Genomic DNA, 14,202 nt, shown 5'->3' on the forward strand with positions numbered 1-14,202 from the left:
TTCACCAATATATTTTTGATCCTCATGCTCTTTAAGATCTCTTTGTAATCCATAAGCTTTTATTATGCTCTTCAAATTTTATTTTTAATCCATAAGCTTCCTTATGCTCTTGAGCTTTATCACTTCCTTTAAGCTTTACCTTTTTCCTAAAAAACTTTCACTTGAACCATATTAAACACACATTGATTTGTTATCATCAAAATAAGAATTGTAAGCCTTATTAGGCCAACACTTCAGAAGTCGCGAATTCTTGGAATTAGCACCACGTCAACACATGTGCAAGGATTTTTCATATCTTTCCCCTCGAGGTGCACACCCTAGTTCTGCACTACCGCCTCCTTGAGATGCCAGCTTCCTCGGGGATCCGTCTAGGATTTTATCTATAAAAGGTGTGGGCTCCTTCATTCACTTTTCACCTTACCCAAAGGGTTCCTTCTTTCCACTAGGTACACTCTCCTTCTGCCCTTTCCTTGGTTGTTTTCTTTTTTTTTTCTCCGCTTTTTGTGTGGCATTGTATGTTTGTCTTGTTCTTCATGTTCTTCATTGTTCTTATTAGAAGTTTGGATTTTTTATCTATTTTTGCGTAGTGTCTGTTGTGTTTTTATGCAAAGTCTATCCGTTTAATCCTTTTTGGTACAGTGTCTTCCTTGTTTTTGTGGGAAGCTCGCATGTTTGATCTGTTTGCATAAACTGTTTGTTTCATTTGCTTTGCATTTTCATTTTGTGATGGAGTTTTCATTTCGTGATGGAGTCTTCATCGCACCCTGCGAGGGCTCCGGTCACAGTAAGGAGCGCTCGGTGCGATCCTTCTTCCTCTGATATACAAAATGTTCGGTACTTTTTTGCTATTCCCTCGAACATTAGTGTTAGGTTGCCAAGCAGCTCGGAGTCGGTCCTTGATCCTGGCCCCAATGAGCTTTGTTTGTATACGGACTACTTGGACTTAGGTCTTAGTCTTCCTTTACCCCCTTTCAATTCTGATGTATTACATTTTTACCGTATAGTTCCCTCATAGCTGGTTCTGAACTCCTTCCTTACTCTGGTGTGCTTTGCCGTTCTCTTGCTCAAACAAGGTCATGAGCCCACAGTGCCTCTCTTTCGTAGTTGCTTCTAAATGAGAACGCACTCTGTAGAGAATGAACTGTACTACTTCAACTCTTTTCCCGGCTATAAACTCTTTACTTTGGGCAGCTCTTCCATACACAATTGGAAGTCTTAGTATTTTTCTGTATTCTGGGAGTTGAATTATACTGGCTCTCGTGTTTGGTCTTCTCCTTTTGATGGTGACGTTCTCTTCACTTTATTTATTTATTATGTATGTAAGGGTTGTGTGTAGGTACCTATTGCTTTCCTATTTCTTCATTTTCTTCTAGCTTAGGTGCATCATATACATCTGACACTCTCTTACGGCGAGCAGGCCATCCTAAAAGAGCTTTGAGCACTTGGTCAACAAGGGATAGTCTCTCATGAGGAGCTGCTCAAGGAGCGAGTCCTTGTGCAGTGGGGGATCAACCCCGTTTCTCCAAATCTTATCTTGCCTTTGATCTCATAATGTAGATGTTTCTACTATTCTTGGAATTCTTACCTCCTCTTCTACCTTTGCAGATATGGAGTTTAACAAGTATGAATCTCCCATGGGAGAAGCTAAAAAAAAAAAAAGGGTGAGTGGGAGTAAGAAGAATAAAAGGATAGAGGGAAGCAGCCACTGCAGACGAGAATGACGCTCCTGTTGTGGAGAACGTTGCAGTAGTGCATCCCCCAGTCCCGGTGGTTTTTAGTGAGGCTATTTTTCACGAGCCGACCCATTCTGCTCTTGCACTTCGTAGGGCAGTTCATGTGGAGGATTTTGTCTCGGCTCAATGTTCTTTTCCCGACGTCCTTTCAGCGAAGATTAGACACACCATATACTAGGTATTCATGCTTTTTAACAGTGTTTGTCTGTCTTCACCTTTTTCTCCTTCAAGTTTTTAACCTGTTCTTCCCTTTGTTTGTTCTTAGCTAGTGACAATGACCCTGGCATAGGAGGAAAAGGTTGCCAAGATGTATCAGTAGAACTTGGATGCTAGGGAAAAGTACGTTGTCACCCAGAATGAGTTGCACGATGCCGAGCTCCGTGAATGGGCCTTTCAGTCAGAGATTGAAAGGATCCAAAAGGAGGAGGTTCCTACTTCTACGGTAACTGTCGCTGTTGATACTGCCCGAGGTGCGGTACGGGAGTATAAGGATTCCACATGGTTCGTTATGGACACCGCCAAGACTTATCGAGTAGGCTTTAGGAGGTTCTAAGAGCATGTCAGGACTATGCACCCTGACCTTCTTCTAGATGGTGTGTGTTCTCACAGGTACGATCGTGAGAGTCACGAACCCGTAGAAGACATGGATGAGGAGAACGAGGGGGAGGAAGAGGAAGCTGGAGAGGGGAGCAAAGCCAGCTGATCCACTTAATGAATTTTTTCTATAGTTTTATTCAACATGTTGCAATGCATTTTTGAGTTTACTAATGGTACAACTATTGTATTTAAATTATACTACTTCGTTGTACGATACATGGCAAAATGACAAACTTAAGAGTAATATTTTTTTTACCATGTCAGAGTTTCACGTATTTTTAATCTCCTTTCCCTGGACGTCCTCTAATTTGTATGTCCTCGATTTTATTTCCACTGTAACTCGGAATGGTCCCTCCCAGTTCGGCTTTAGCTTGTGCGGCCCTAGTTCTAATGGGCTGGTTCGTGCCTTCCTAAAGATCATGTCTCCGGGTTGGAAGTTTCGCACTCTTACGTGAGTATTGTGGTACTTCGCCATCTTTTGCTAGTATGCTGTGATTTTCACGCGTGCCTGCTCCTGCCTTTCTTCTAGAAGGTCTATCTCTTCCTTGAGCTCTTCATTGTTGTCTTGCTCGTCAAAGTATTTTCTTTGCGAAGAGGGGATTCCCACTTCAGCAGGGATGACAGCTTCCACACCAAATGTGAGCATGAACGGGGTTTCCCCTATCGGTGCTCATTAGGTAGTGTGGTAGGCCCAGAATATGAAAGGGAGCTCTTCCACTCACCTGCCTTGTGTAGACTCGAGTCGTGTTCTTAAGTTGTGTAGTATCATTTGATTCATGTTTTCCACCTGACCATTACTTTGGGGATGTGCCACTAACATAAACAAGAGTTTAATGGACAGGTCAGGGAAAAATTTTTTGAAGCGCTCATTATCAATTGTCTCCCTGACTCACTCGAAAATGAGCAGCTCGGAAGCTATCCCAAGTATAGGAGTTCTGTCGTGTAATATTAAGCGTAAGGGCTAGATCATCTCCTTAGGGAATGCGTTTAATCTCAGATTTTACGTTCGTCCAATCGAAAATAAAAATGTACTGAACTTAGTTCAGATTCGGATTTTCAAGATTGTTGAGATTCTTTTTGACCAATTAAAACAACATACAATTTAAATCCTAAAACTAACATTCACTAAATAAAAAAAATTTATGGAAATCCTAATCTACTAAAGGAAATACCTAAATACACATTATTAAAGATGGCAACTACGAATAAGGAATTAAAACATGCAATGGAAACTCAATCAAACACACACACACGCAATAAAAAAAACGGTTGTTTAATGAAATTAAAACTTAAAACAAAATCACAATGTTAAACGCAACCACAAATATTTAAACTCAACTAAAGATTTTAAGTAACATAAAAAGAAAACAACTAAAAATAACCCAATCAAGAATTCCAACAATAACTTTCAATAAAAAAAACTACTTTACTAATAATAGCCAACAAAAAAAAAGAAAAAGGAATTTAAATAGTATAATGGTTACACAAAAACAGCACTACTAATTAAACAAGTGTGTCTAGAGAGAGAGAGAGAGAGAGAGAGAGAGAGAGAAACAGAAACAGAGCTTCTGGGCCTTGGGTGTTCTGCTATGCTGGGGATTTGGTTTGTGGTGAGGATGGAGGAGAAGTGGCCTCTCGGCCTGCTGCGGAAGTTGCAGGTATGGCAGGAGGACTCGGCAGAGGCTCGGGGCTGCTGGTATGGAGATACAGCTACCATGGAAAGTGCAGAGGATTGCTAGTCTTGTGTTGCTCGGAGGAAACTCTCGGCTGCCGCAGTAGAGGCTATAGCTAGTGCTGTGCAGAGGGCTTCTGCAGGAGAGACTGGAGTGGTTGGCTGCTATAGGCGCTCGGGTCTGGTGAAGGAGTTGGTGCATGGGTCGCATGCATCAAGGTGGAGTTCTCGTATTGCTCGTGGAGTGCCTCTCGGCCGAAGCTGCTGGAGTGGTCTCTCGGTTGCTGGCTATGCTCTGCTACAGAAGGGAGATTAACCGAGAGGGAGAGAGTGAGAATGAGAGAATGAAGGAGAGAGGGCAGAAGGGCAAGGGAAAGAAGGGAAAAACAGGGGAAGACAAAGAGAGTTGAGGGAATAGATCAAGGAGGAGGAGAAGAAAGCTAAGATAGAGAGACCGGAGAACAGAGCAGAGAAAAAAATAAACGGAGAAAGGGAATAGAAAGGCTAAAGAAAAGAAAGAGAAAGAAGAAGGAGAAGAGAAGATGAAGAAGAGGAGAAGATAAAGAAGAAGGAGAAGAGAAGAATGGGAAGCCCTAGGGGCTGCCTGCGTAGGGGGAGGAAGAGAAGGGAATTTAAGGATAGGGGGGAAAGCCCTAGACCCGGATCCGGAGAGGAGACCCGACCCGGATTGTTATATTGTTTTCATTTTTTTCATTCTCTGTTCATCGCAAATCTGACTCTTTTGGAACCCGTATCTCACAAAACTCAAAACACAAAAGTTGTAGATAATCCTTTCCTCTTTCTCCAAAAATTTGAATCGTCTCGATCGAAGCTTGGACGGAAAAGTTATGCATGAAATACGAACAGGTATTGGTTTTGGTTCCCGAGAATTTTCCTGCAACAAAAAATTACCAAAACTTCATAAATAGTGCAATAAAGTTCAAGAATGATGATTTTGGCACTTTATTAAAATATTGGACAATTTTAGACATTTAATTAAAAATATAAACCGTAAAGCCCGGGTTAAGATGCCCAATTACGCAGTTTTGACGCGTAATCACACCCCCAAACTAACGTTTTGCTAGTCTCTAGCAAATTACGTGAATGAATCTCAGGGTGCTATCTACAACTACATACTCCAGTAATCATGAAATCAATGCACTTGCGACATAATTATACCACTTCACATATAAGAACATAACTGAATTTCACACAAGTTTGTTCATATTCAATGCACACGACTCCAAAGCACGTCACTCATGCAAGTTTCATCGTTTATATGTGATTTGAAAGTAATATACTCATATGAAGTTAATCAGTGGCACATTCAGAGTTAATGCAATCATATAAGTTCGAGTATAAACAGGTAAACTCTCGAGGTGTGTGTGATGTGTGTGACTCAGTACACCTAGGACACCAGTGGACACCTACAGAACGGTCGCTTTGACTCGGCCTAACTGGTATACCCTCAAGAACACTCAAAGAAAATGGGTTCACTCATCATATGTGAGGAGGAGTGTCGCGATCAAACATCCCACATATTAAAAGGAACAACGCTAAGTATATAGAGTGGACTAGTCTGGAAAGGATCTAACCTATCTATGAGGTGTCGGGTCCTTCACCCTAGCATCTTCTCACCTACTCGCCATATCCAACTGAGACCACCCTAGATCAACTCATTCACAAACTTGTCGTGAATACATCTGAGGCATTAACCGGTTGAAGAATCTTCATACGTGGAAAATATGTGTCGTGTCCTTGTGATATGTATTTGGACTGGCATTGACATTTCATTTCATGCGCATGTGTATTGTTTATTCTTTATTTTGTTCATTCTTCATTTTCTGTCTTTTCTTGATCAATTAGGACAATCATAACACTTCTTTTGTAATCTTCATACCATCAATGGGAATTGAGCTCGAATAGGAGTTCATGAATTAAGTCTATCTCTAGGGGTAGCTCAGCCTTCACATCTTGAGTAGGCTACAAGACCTAGGTTTCTATCTCCCCACTAGGTGTTGCCTCTAAGCTAGCAAATCAAAACGTAGACTAGTGTACAAAGGAATCATCCAGAAAAAGAGAATTGAGTTCCATGAACTCTGATTTGATATTAACGCTCAAATGGACGATAAATAGCTCAAGGATATCTCACAAGGTGTCATAGTCGCCACGGGTGCTTTTTCAGTGCTCACAAGGAACCCTAAGTGCAATGAATCACGTGAATGTGTTTATTTAGCCTCGTGAGATGTCGTGTAAATACAGGAAATTATATAGTCAAATTAACACGAATGTACTACCAATCGATTTTTCATAGAGTCATAAAATCATATAAAGAGAAACTATGCATGATTGACTTAAGTGTGTCATTCTTAAGTTATACGCGAGTATGTGAAAGGTATACGCAATGTTAAGCATAGCATAGTGCAGTGTAATTCCTTAGTGCACCTCCTTTCTTTCTCTCTCTTTTTGATTTTCTTTTTTGTTTTTTTGTGTTTTTTTTAAATATAAAGCCTGGTACGTGTACGTGCACAGTGTCACATGCGAATGCTCATCCCCCCCCCCCAAGTAAAGTGGAACATTGTCCTCAATGTGAAAGCATAGGAGAAATAGAAAATACTGTGCACGGGAAAAGTAAGGCGTACTTGAGTGGCAAAATAATGGAAAACAAAGATCGAACTATGAGAAAATAGACTTGAAAACTAACTAAAAAAAAAATAAGATAAAATAAAAGGAAAATAAGGGAAAGAAAAACATCACAATTGTCTTGGCGGAGGCTCTGGAGGAATTTCGTCTGGTGGCCGCAGGTCTATAAATTGCATCGGCGGTTCTCCAAATTTGAGCTGCCACAATCGATCAGTCATCATACCTGCATGAAAATCAACCTCAAATGAATTAATGCGTGTCAAAATACCAACCAATATGTGTGCAGGTCGACCCTCGTGTGTGCATAAGAAAGGGTCTTTATTCAACATTGTGTCCAGGAAATGTACTTTTTTGCGAACTAACGGTTGAGAGAAAGTGATCGGAATAATTACCTGCAGTTATTTAGAAGCATTAACATTAAAGGTTTTACCTGGTTCTTTGAAAATTATATGCTCACCAGACTGGTCACCCTCTTTTTCGGGTGTACATATCATCATACCACTACAAGAGTCTGCCTCCACATTAGGCTCCTTAACATCTGATTCAGGTGGGAGTGACGGTTCCACAGTTTCTGAGCTCAGAGCATGAGGTACCACATGTTGGTACTCCGTATGAGTATCAGTATCCTCATCAACTAACTGCTCCTCTTCTGGCCCCATTTCCTCTGATTCTTCTTTGACCTCTTCTGGTTCAGTCATGACTTCTAGTGTCGGGACAACTGGTTGTCCGACGATGAGCATCTCAGGTTGGGGAAATTCTTTCTCGCTTCTCGAAGTAGTGGTGGCCTCTGCTGTCTTAAGAGAAACATGGTGTATTTGTTGGTGTGGCTGCTGGTACTCTTGAGGACTAGGCTGAGGTTCCACGGGCAATTCTTCGTTTTCTAAGTTGTCCAACTGCATGCTTATCGCATTAATGGTGTCCGGCAATTCATTATTATGATCGACTTGAGTTTGCATGAACTGCTGGAGCATGTTCACCATCTGTGTTATGCTATCCTCCAAAAATTCTAACGGCATACAGCTCTGAGGGATCTGTTGTGGATGGTAATAAGGTGGAGGAATATCTGGGTATTTTGGTGGTTCATATGCATCACCACCACTAATTGTGCAGATAGGGTGTGCAGTCATGGGTGCCTAAGTGTATCGTGTGTTGCACTGTGGGATATTGTCAGCTAAGTAATCAAAGAATGATAAAACTTGATCTAGATCCTCGCTAACGGGCTCTCCATTAGACATAGTCTGGACAAAACACTTACAATCAGGGGTAAGAGCACTATAAAAATAATCAGCTAACCTCCATGAGTCAAACCCGTGATGTGGGCAAGTACTTAGTAGATCCTTGAATCATTTCCAGCAAGCCTGAAATGTCTCGTCATCCTGCTGCACAAAATTAAGAATCTGTTCCTGCAAAAATTGAGTTTTCTGTGAGGGACAAAATACATGCAGGAATTCACGCTCCATATCAGTCCAATTAGTGATAGAATAAGGTCTCATAGAATAAAACCAAATCAGTGCCCTATCCTGCAAAGTAGCAAGAAATAAATTCAGTCTAGTAGATTCGTCAGCTCTAGCATGAGAGAAAAACATGTTGCAGGTTAACTCAAACTCTGCTAGGTGCTGATAAGGGCACTCAGATTCCGTCCCGTAAAACTTGGGTAGCAGTGACGTCCTCCCGCGCTGCATTATGAAATTAAGCTCATCATAAGGCAAAATAGTGGAAGAGGATGCAGTGGCATATTCAAGCTGCAAAAAATCCATTATCGTGCGCGGTGCAGGTGCAGCCATTTTTCAAAACTCGATTTTTTTTTCTGTTTTTGTTTTCTGCTTTTTTTTTTTCCTTTTTCTTAAAACTAATAAAAATGACGGGAAAAACGCAAAATTGAGACTAAGAACAACATTCCCTGGCAACGGCGCCAAAAACTTGACTCACTCAAAAAATGAGCAGCTTGGAAGCTATCCCGAGTATAGGAGTTCTGTCGTGTACTATTAAGCCCAAGGGCTAGATCGTCTCCTCAGGGAATGCGTTTAATCTCAGATTTTACGTTCGTCCAATCGAAAATAAAAATGTACTGAACTTAGTTCAGATTTGGATTTTCAAGATTGTTGAGATTCTTTTTGACTAATTAAAACAACATGCAATTTAAATCCTAAAACTAACATTCACTAAGTAAAAAAAATATATGGAAATCCTAATCTACTTAAGGAAATACCTAAACACACATTATTAAAGATGGCAACTACGAATAAGGAATTAAAACATGCAATGGAAACTCAATCAAACACACACACACGCAATAAAAAAACGGTTGTTTAATGAAATTAAAACTTAAAACAAAATCACAATGTTAAACACAACCACAAATATTTAAACTCAACTAAAGATTTTAAGTAACATAAAAAGAAAAAAACTAAAAATAACCCAATCAAGAATTCCAACAATAACTTTCAATAAAAAAAACTACTTTAATAATAATAGCTAAAAAAAAGAAAAAGAAATTTAAAAAGTATAATGGTTACACAAAAACAGCACTACTAATTAAACAAGTCTGTCTATAGAGAGAGAGAGAGAGAGAAACAGAAACAGAGCTGCTGGGCCTTGGGTGTTCTGCTATGCTAAGGATTTGGTTCATGCTGAGGATGGAGGAGAAGTGGCCGAGAGGCCTGCTGCGGAAGTTGCAGGTATGGCAGGAGGACTCGGCAGAGGCTCGAGGCTGCTGGTATGGAGATACGGCTGCCATGGAAAGTGCAGAGGATTGCTGGTCTTGTGTTGCTCGGAGGAAACTCTCGGCTGCCGTAGGAGAGGCTATAGCTGGTGCTGTGCAGAGGGCTTCTGTAGGAGAGACTGGAGTGGTTGGCTGCTACAGGCGCTTGGGTCTAGTGAAGGAGTTGGTGCATGGGTCGCATGCATCAAGGTGGAGTTCTCGTATTGCTCGTCGAGTGCCTCTCGGCCGAAGCTGCTGGAGTGGTCTCTTGGTGGCTGGCTGTGCTTTGCTACAGAAGGGAGATTAACCGAGAGGAAGAGAGTGAGAATGAGAGAATGAAGGAGAGAGGGCAGAATGGCAAGGGAAAGAAGGGAAAAATAGGGGAAGACAAAGAGAGTTGAGGGAAAAGAGCAAGGAGGAGGAGAAGAAAGCTAAGATAGAGAGACCGGAGAACAGAGCAGAGAAAAAAATAACCGGAGAAAGGGAATAGAAAGGCTAAAGAAAAGAAAGAAAAAGAAGAAGGAGAAGAGAAGATGAAGAAGAAGGAGAAGAGAAGAATGGGGAGCCCTGGGGGCTACCTGTGCAGGGGGAGGAAGAGAAGGGAATTTAAGGATAGGGGGGAAAGCCCTAGACCCGGATCCGGATAGGAGACCTGACCCGGATTGTTATATTTTTTTCATTTTTTTCATTCTCTGTTCATCGCAAATCTGACTCTTCTGGAGCCTGTATCTCACAAAACTCAAAACTTGAAAGTTGTAGATAGTCCTTTCTTCTTTCTTAAAAAATTTGAATCGTCTCGATTGGAGCTTGGATGGAAAAGTTATACACGAAATACGAATAGGTATCGATTTTGGTTCCCGAGAATTTTCCTGCAACAAAAAATTACCAAAACTTCATAAATAGTGCAATAAAGTTCAAGAATGATGATTTTGGCACTTTATTAAAATATTGGACAATTTTAGACATTTAATTAAAAATATAAACCATAAAGCCCGGGTTAAGATGCCCAATTACGCAGTTTTAACGCGTAATCACTCCCGTGGTTAGTGACTATGGCCCATGAGATTCTGAACTGGCAAACCACCGATGTCTAGATGAATTGTGTGATGTTTCACTCAGTTATGTGGCTAGGGCTTCGACCTCAACCCACTTAGTGAAGTAATCAATCGCCAATAATAGGAATTTTATTTGGCCGATTGCTGGAGGTAGAGGTCCCAAGATGTCTAGTCCCCACTTGGTAAAGGGGCAAGGACTGGTAATGGGGAAGAAAAAATTAGAGGGCGTGTGAAGTACTCCCACACACTGCTGGCACTTGTCACACAGCTTAATGAGCTCGACAGTGTCCTTCCTCATTATGGGCCAGTAAAATCCTTGTCGTAGAGCCTTGTGAGCTAGAGCCCTACTGGCCAGATGATTTCCACATACCCCTTCATGGATCTCTCTTAGTACATACTCTCCTTCTTCATTACTCAGATAAAGCATGAATGGCATCGTTAAGGATCGTCTGTATAGCTCCTAGTTTATGAGTGTGTATCTTGCCGCCTTCCTCCTTACCTTTAGCTTATTCTTGGGCCTTGGCTAGATACTTCTTCATTTTCTAATCCCTAGCCTTAAATTCTCCTTTCACCTGATCCACCACTAACTGAGAATCACTTGATACCTTAATTTGTGTTACTCTAGTGCTTTGGCTAGGCATAGCCCCGCCAGCAAAGCTTCATACTCAGTGTCATTGTGTGTTGCTGAGAACTCCAACTTTAATGCATATAGAGTCTCTGTACTGTCTAGTGCCATGAGTATAAACCTTGCTCCTCCTCTAGACGCATTAGAAGACTCATCGACATGTAGCGTTCATACCTCCAATTTTCCTGCTACCTCGGGGGGTCTTTCAGCTGTGAAGTCGGCTAGCACCTAGGTCTTGACAGTAGGCCTTGGCAAGTATTGTATGTCAAACTCACCCAATTCAATGGACCACTTCATCATCCTTCCCGAACTCTCTGGCTGTAGAAGAATATGCCTTAATGGTAGATTTGTCAACACAATTACCTTGTGCACCCGAAAGTAGAGCCTCAACTTTCGTGTGGAACAAATGATGGAGAAGATTGCCTTTTCAGTCGTACTATAATTCTTCTCGACTCCACTTAGCACCTTGCTAGTGTAGTATATTGGTCTGCGCTGCTTGCCTTCTTCTTGAACTAGGACCGAGCTAACCGCATTTGTCGTCAAAACTATGTATAAGTAGAGGTCTTCTCCCGTCTCCACCTTAGTTAGTAGAGGTGGAGAGCCAAGATACTGTTTGAGCTATTCAAAGGCTCTATTCTGCTCCTCCCCACAATCAAATCCTCCTTTTTTCCCTTAATGCCTTGAAGAAGGGTAGGCTTTTGTCCCCTGAGCAATAGACAAATCTGCTGAGGGAGGCTATCCTTTCTGCCAAGATTTGGATCTCCTTCTTCGTCCGTAGTACCTCCATTTCTAGCAGTGCCCTTATTTTGTCTGAGTTGGCTTCTATCCTTTTGTGCGTCACCAAGAACCCAAGAAATTTTTTGGTAGAAACACCAAACATGCACTTCGAATGGTTTAGTTTCATTTGGTACCTGCGCAACAGCTCAAATGTCTCCCTCAGATCTTTGTAGTGCTCCTCCGCTTTTAAAATTTTCACCAGCATGTCGTCTACGTATGCCTCCATAGTTTTTCCAAGCTGATCTTTAAATATCCTTTTCACCAATCTCTGATATGTGGCCCCTACGATTTTTAGTCCAAAGGGAATTACTTAGTAACAATATAGCCCTCTCTCGGTGATAAAGGAGGTTTTCTCTTCATCAGTTTGATGCATTGGGATTTGGTTGTATCCTGAGTAGGCATCCATAAAGCTGAGAAGTTTATGCCCGGAGGTCGAATCCACTAGCTGATCAATTCGGGGGAGAGGGAAGCTATCCTTCGGACATGCCTTATTTAAGTCTGTGAAATCTATGCAGGAGCGCCATTTTCCATTTGGCTTCCTTACAAGAACCACGTTGCTTAAGCACTCTGAGTAGTTAACCTCCCTGACGAACTTAGCTTACACTAGCTTCGTCACCTCTTCATCATTTACCTTGATTCGCATCATCGCGAAGCTTCTTTTCTTCTGTTTTATAGGCTGGTGGTTGGAGTCAACTTGCAACTTGTGCTCTATGATTGCAGGGTCAATACCTAGTATATCTTCGGCCGACCAAGCAAACACGTCTACAAATTCGCCCAGCAGCTCGCTTAGTTATGCTCTTAAGGTCTCAGGTAGGTATCTCCTAATCCACATGCACCTCTCCTGGTTGCCTTTTAGGGGTATACGTGTGATTTATTCATCCATCATGCTGATTTGGGGTTATTCCCCCCTTACGTCTAGGTCTTCTACAGTTAAGGTCTCTCGTGCTTCTGTCTTCCCTTTTAGGGCCATTACATAGCAGTTCCGAGCCGCTGCTTGATCTCCATTGACCACCCCAGTCCCGTGCGGAGTAGGGAATTGCATCTTGAAGTGGTACGTTGATGTTACCGCTCGAACCGCATCAAGCAAGGAGCGGCCTAGTATGATGTTGTATACTAATAGCCCGTCGACCACTAGGAATTTCATCAGTGAAGTAACTTGTTGTGTAGTCGTCCCCATTATTACTAGTAGGGAGATTGTTCCCATGGGTTGAACTACATCCCCACCGAACCCGACCAACGGGTTGAGATTGGTTTGAGTCGTTCCTTGCCGATCTTCATTCCTTCGAGCACCGACCAGAATATAACGTTGGCCGAGCTCTCATTATCTATCAACACACGTCTTACTTTGTAATTTGCCACCAATAGGGAGAGTACTAGTGCATCATCGTGTGGTTGTTGCTCCTTCTTCATCTTTGCTATTAAAGATCATAACATCATCTTGTTTGTTCTTTTTGTCGCTTGGTTCCCCTCTTCTTGTTGAAAATACCTACTTAGCATATCTTTTGCGAGCTCCTTCACTCTCTCCATCACTAGCAGATCCTCTAAAGATCACCACAATTTCCCCTATGATCTGTTCTTCCTTCTCATCCCCATTAGGTCCAATCTGTTCACGAGGTTCCCCTTGCCGATCTTCCTTCTTTATGAATCTCGACAAGTATCCCCTTTTGATTAAGGCTTCAATCTCGTTCTTTACTTGAATACACTCCTCTGTATCGTGCTTATGATCCCTATGGAATTTACAGAACTTCAACATGTTGCGTTTATATGAAGGGGTCCACATAGGTTTGGGCCATGATACATAGTTCTTATTCCTTATATGCATTAACACATCAGACTGCGGTGCGTTTAGAGGTGTATAGGTGGAGAACTTACTGGACTGCCCTCTCATCTTAGAGTTGGTGAGCAGGGTACTGGTCTCCTGTCTCTTTGTGGGTTTAGAGGGTTTTCCCGTCTCCCGACTATTACCTTTCCTTTTCAGCTCGATGTGATTTCCCCTGGTGTCCATCATTTCTCCAAGATTGATGTACTTTTGTTCTCTGGCCATCAATTCTCCAATATCAGCCGACGACTTCTTCCCCAAAGGGTATAGGAAGTTTTTGGGCTGAAGGGTCGTGGTCAGAGCTACCAAAGCCACCTCCATGTCTAGGTTGCAGATCTCTAGGGTCGCAGTGTTGAAGCGATGCATGAAGTTCTTAAGCGTCTCGTTTTTTACACCATGCTCATTAGATGGGCGGATGTTTTGACAATTCTCCGACTACTGAGGAAGTGGCCGGTGAACAGTTGTTCCTTCTTTGAGAAGGAGCCAATTGATCTAGGTCGCAGGGTCCGTACCAATCCCCGACACTACCTTTAAGGGTTGCTGTGAAAGCTCGGCATATGGTGGCTTCAGGAGTGCCTTG

The 14,202-nt window shown here is 42.1% G+C and overlaps 1 protein-coding gene across 1 annotated transcript; it reads right to left on the reverse strand.

Annotated features, from left to right (window-relative positions):
- Window positions 1-13,289: 13,289 nt before the first annotated feature.
- Window positions 13,290-13,943, reverse strand: LOC131162692 (uncharacterized). Its single transcript, XM_058119298.1, has one exon. The coding sequence runs from the start codon at window positions 13,941-13,943 to the stop codon at window positions 13,290-13,292; it is 654 nt and encodes a 217-aa protein (XP_057975281.1).
- Window positions 13,944-14,202: the final 259 nt, after the last annotated feature.

This window comes from Malania oleifera, chromosome 8 (genome assembly GCF_029873635.1).
Source record: "Malania oleifera isolate guangnan ecotype guangnan chromosome 8, ASM2987363v1, whole genome shotgun sequence".
Classification (NCBI taxonomy): Eukaryota; Viridiplantae; Streptophyta; class Magnoliopsida; order Santalales; family Ximeniaceae; genus Malania; species Malania oleifera.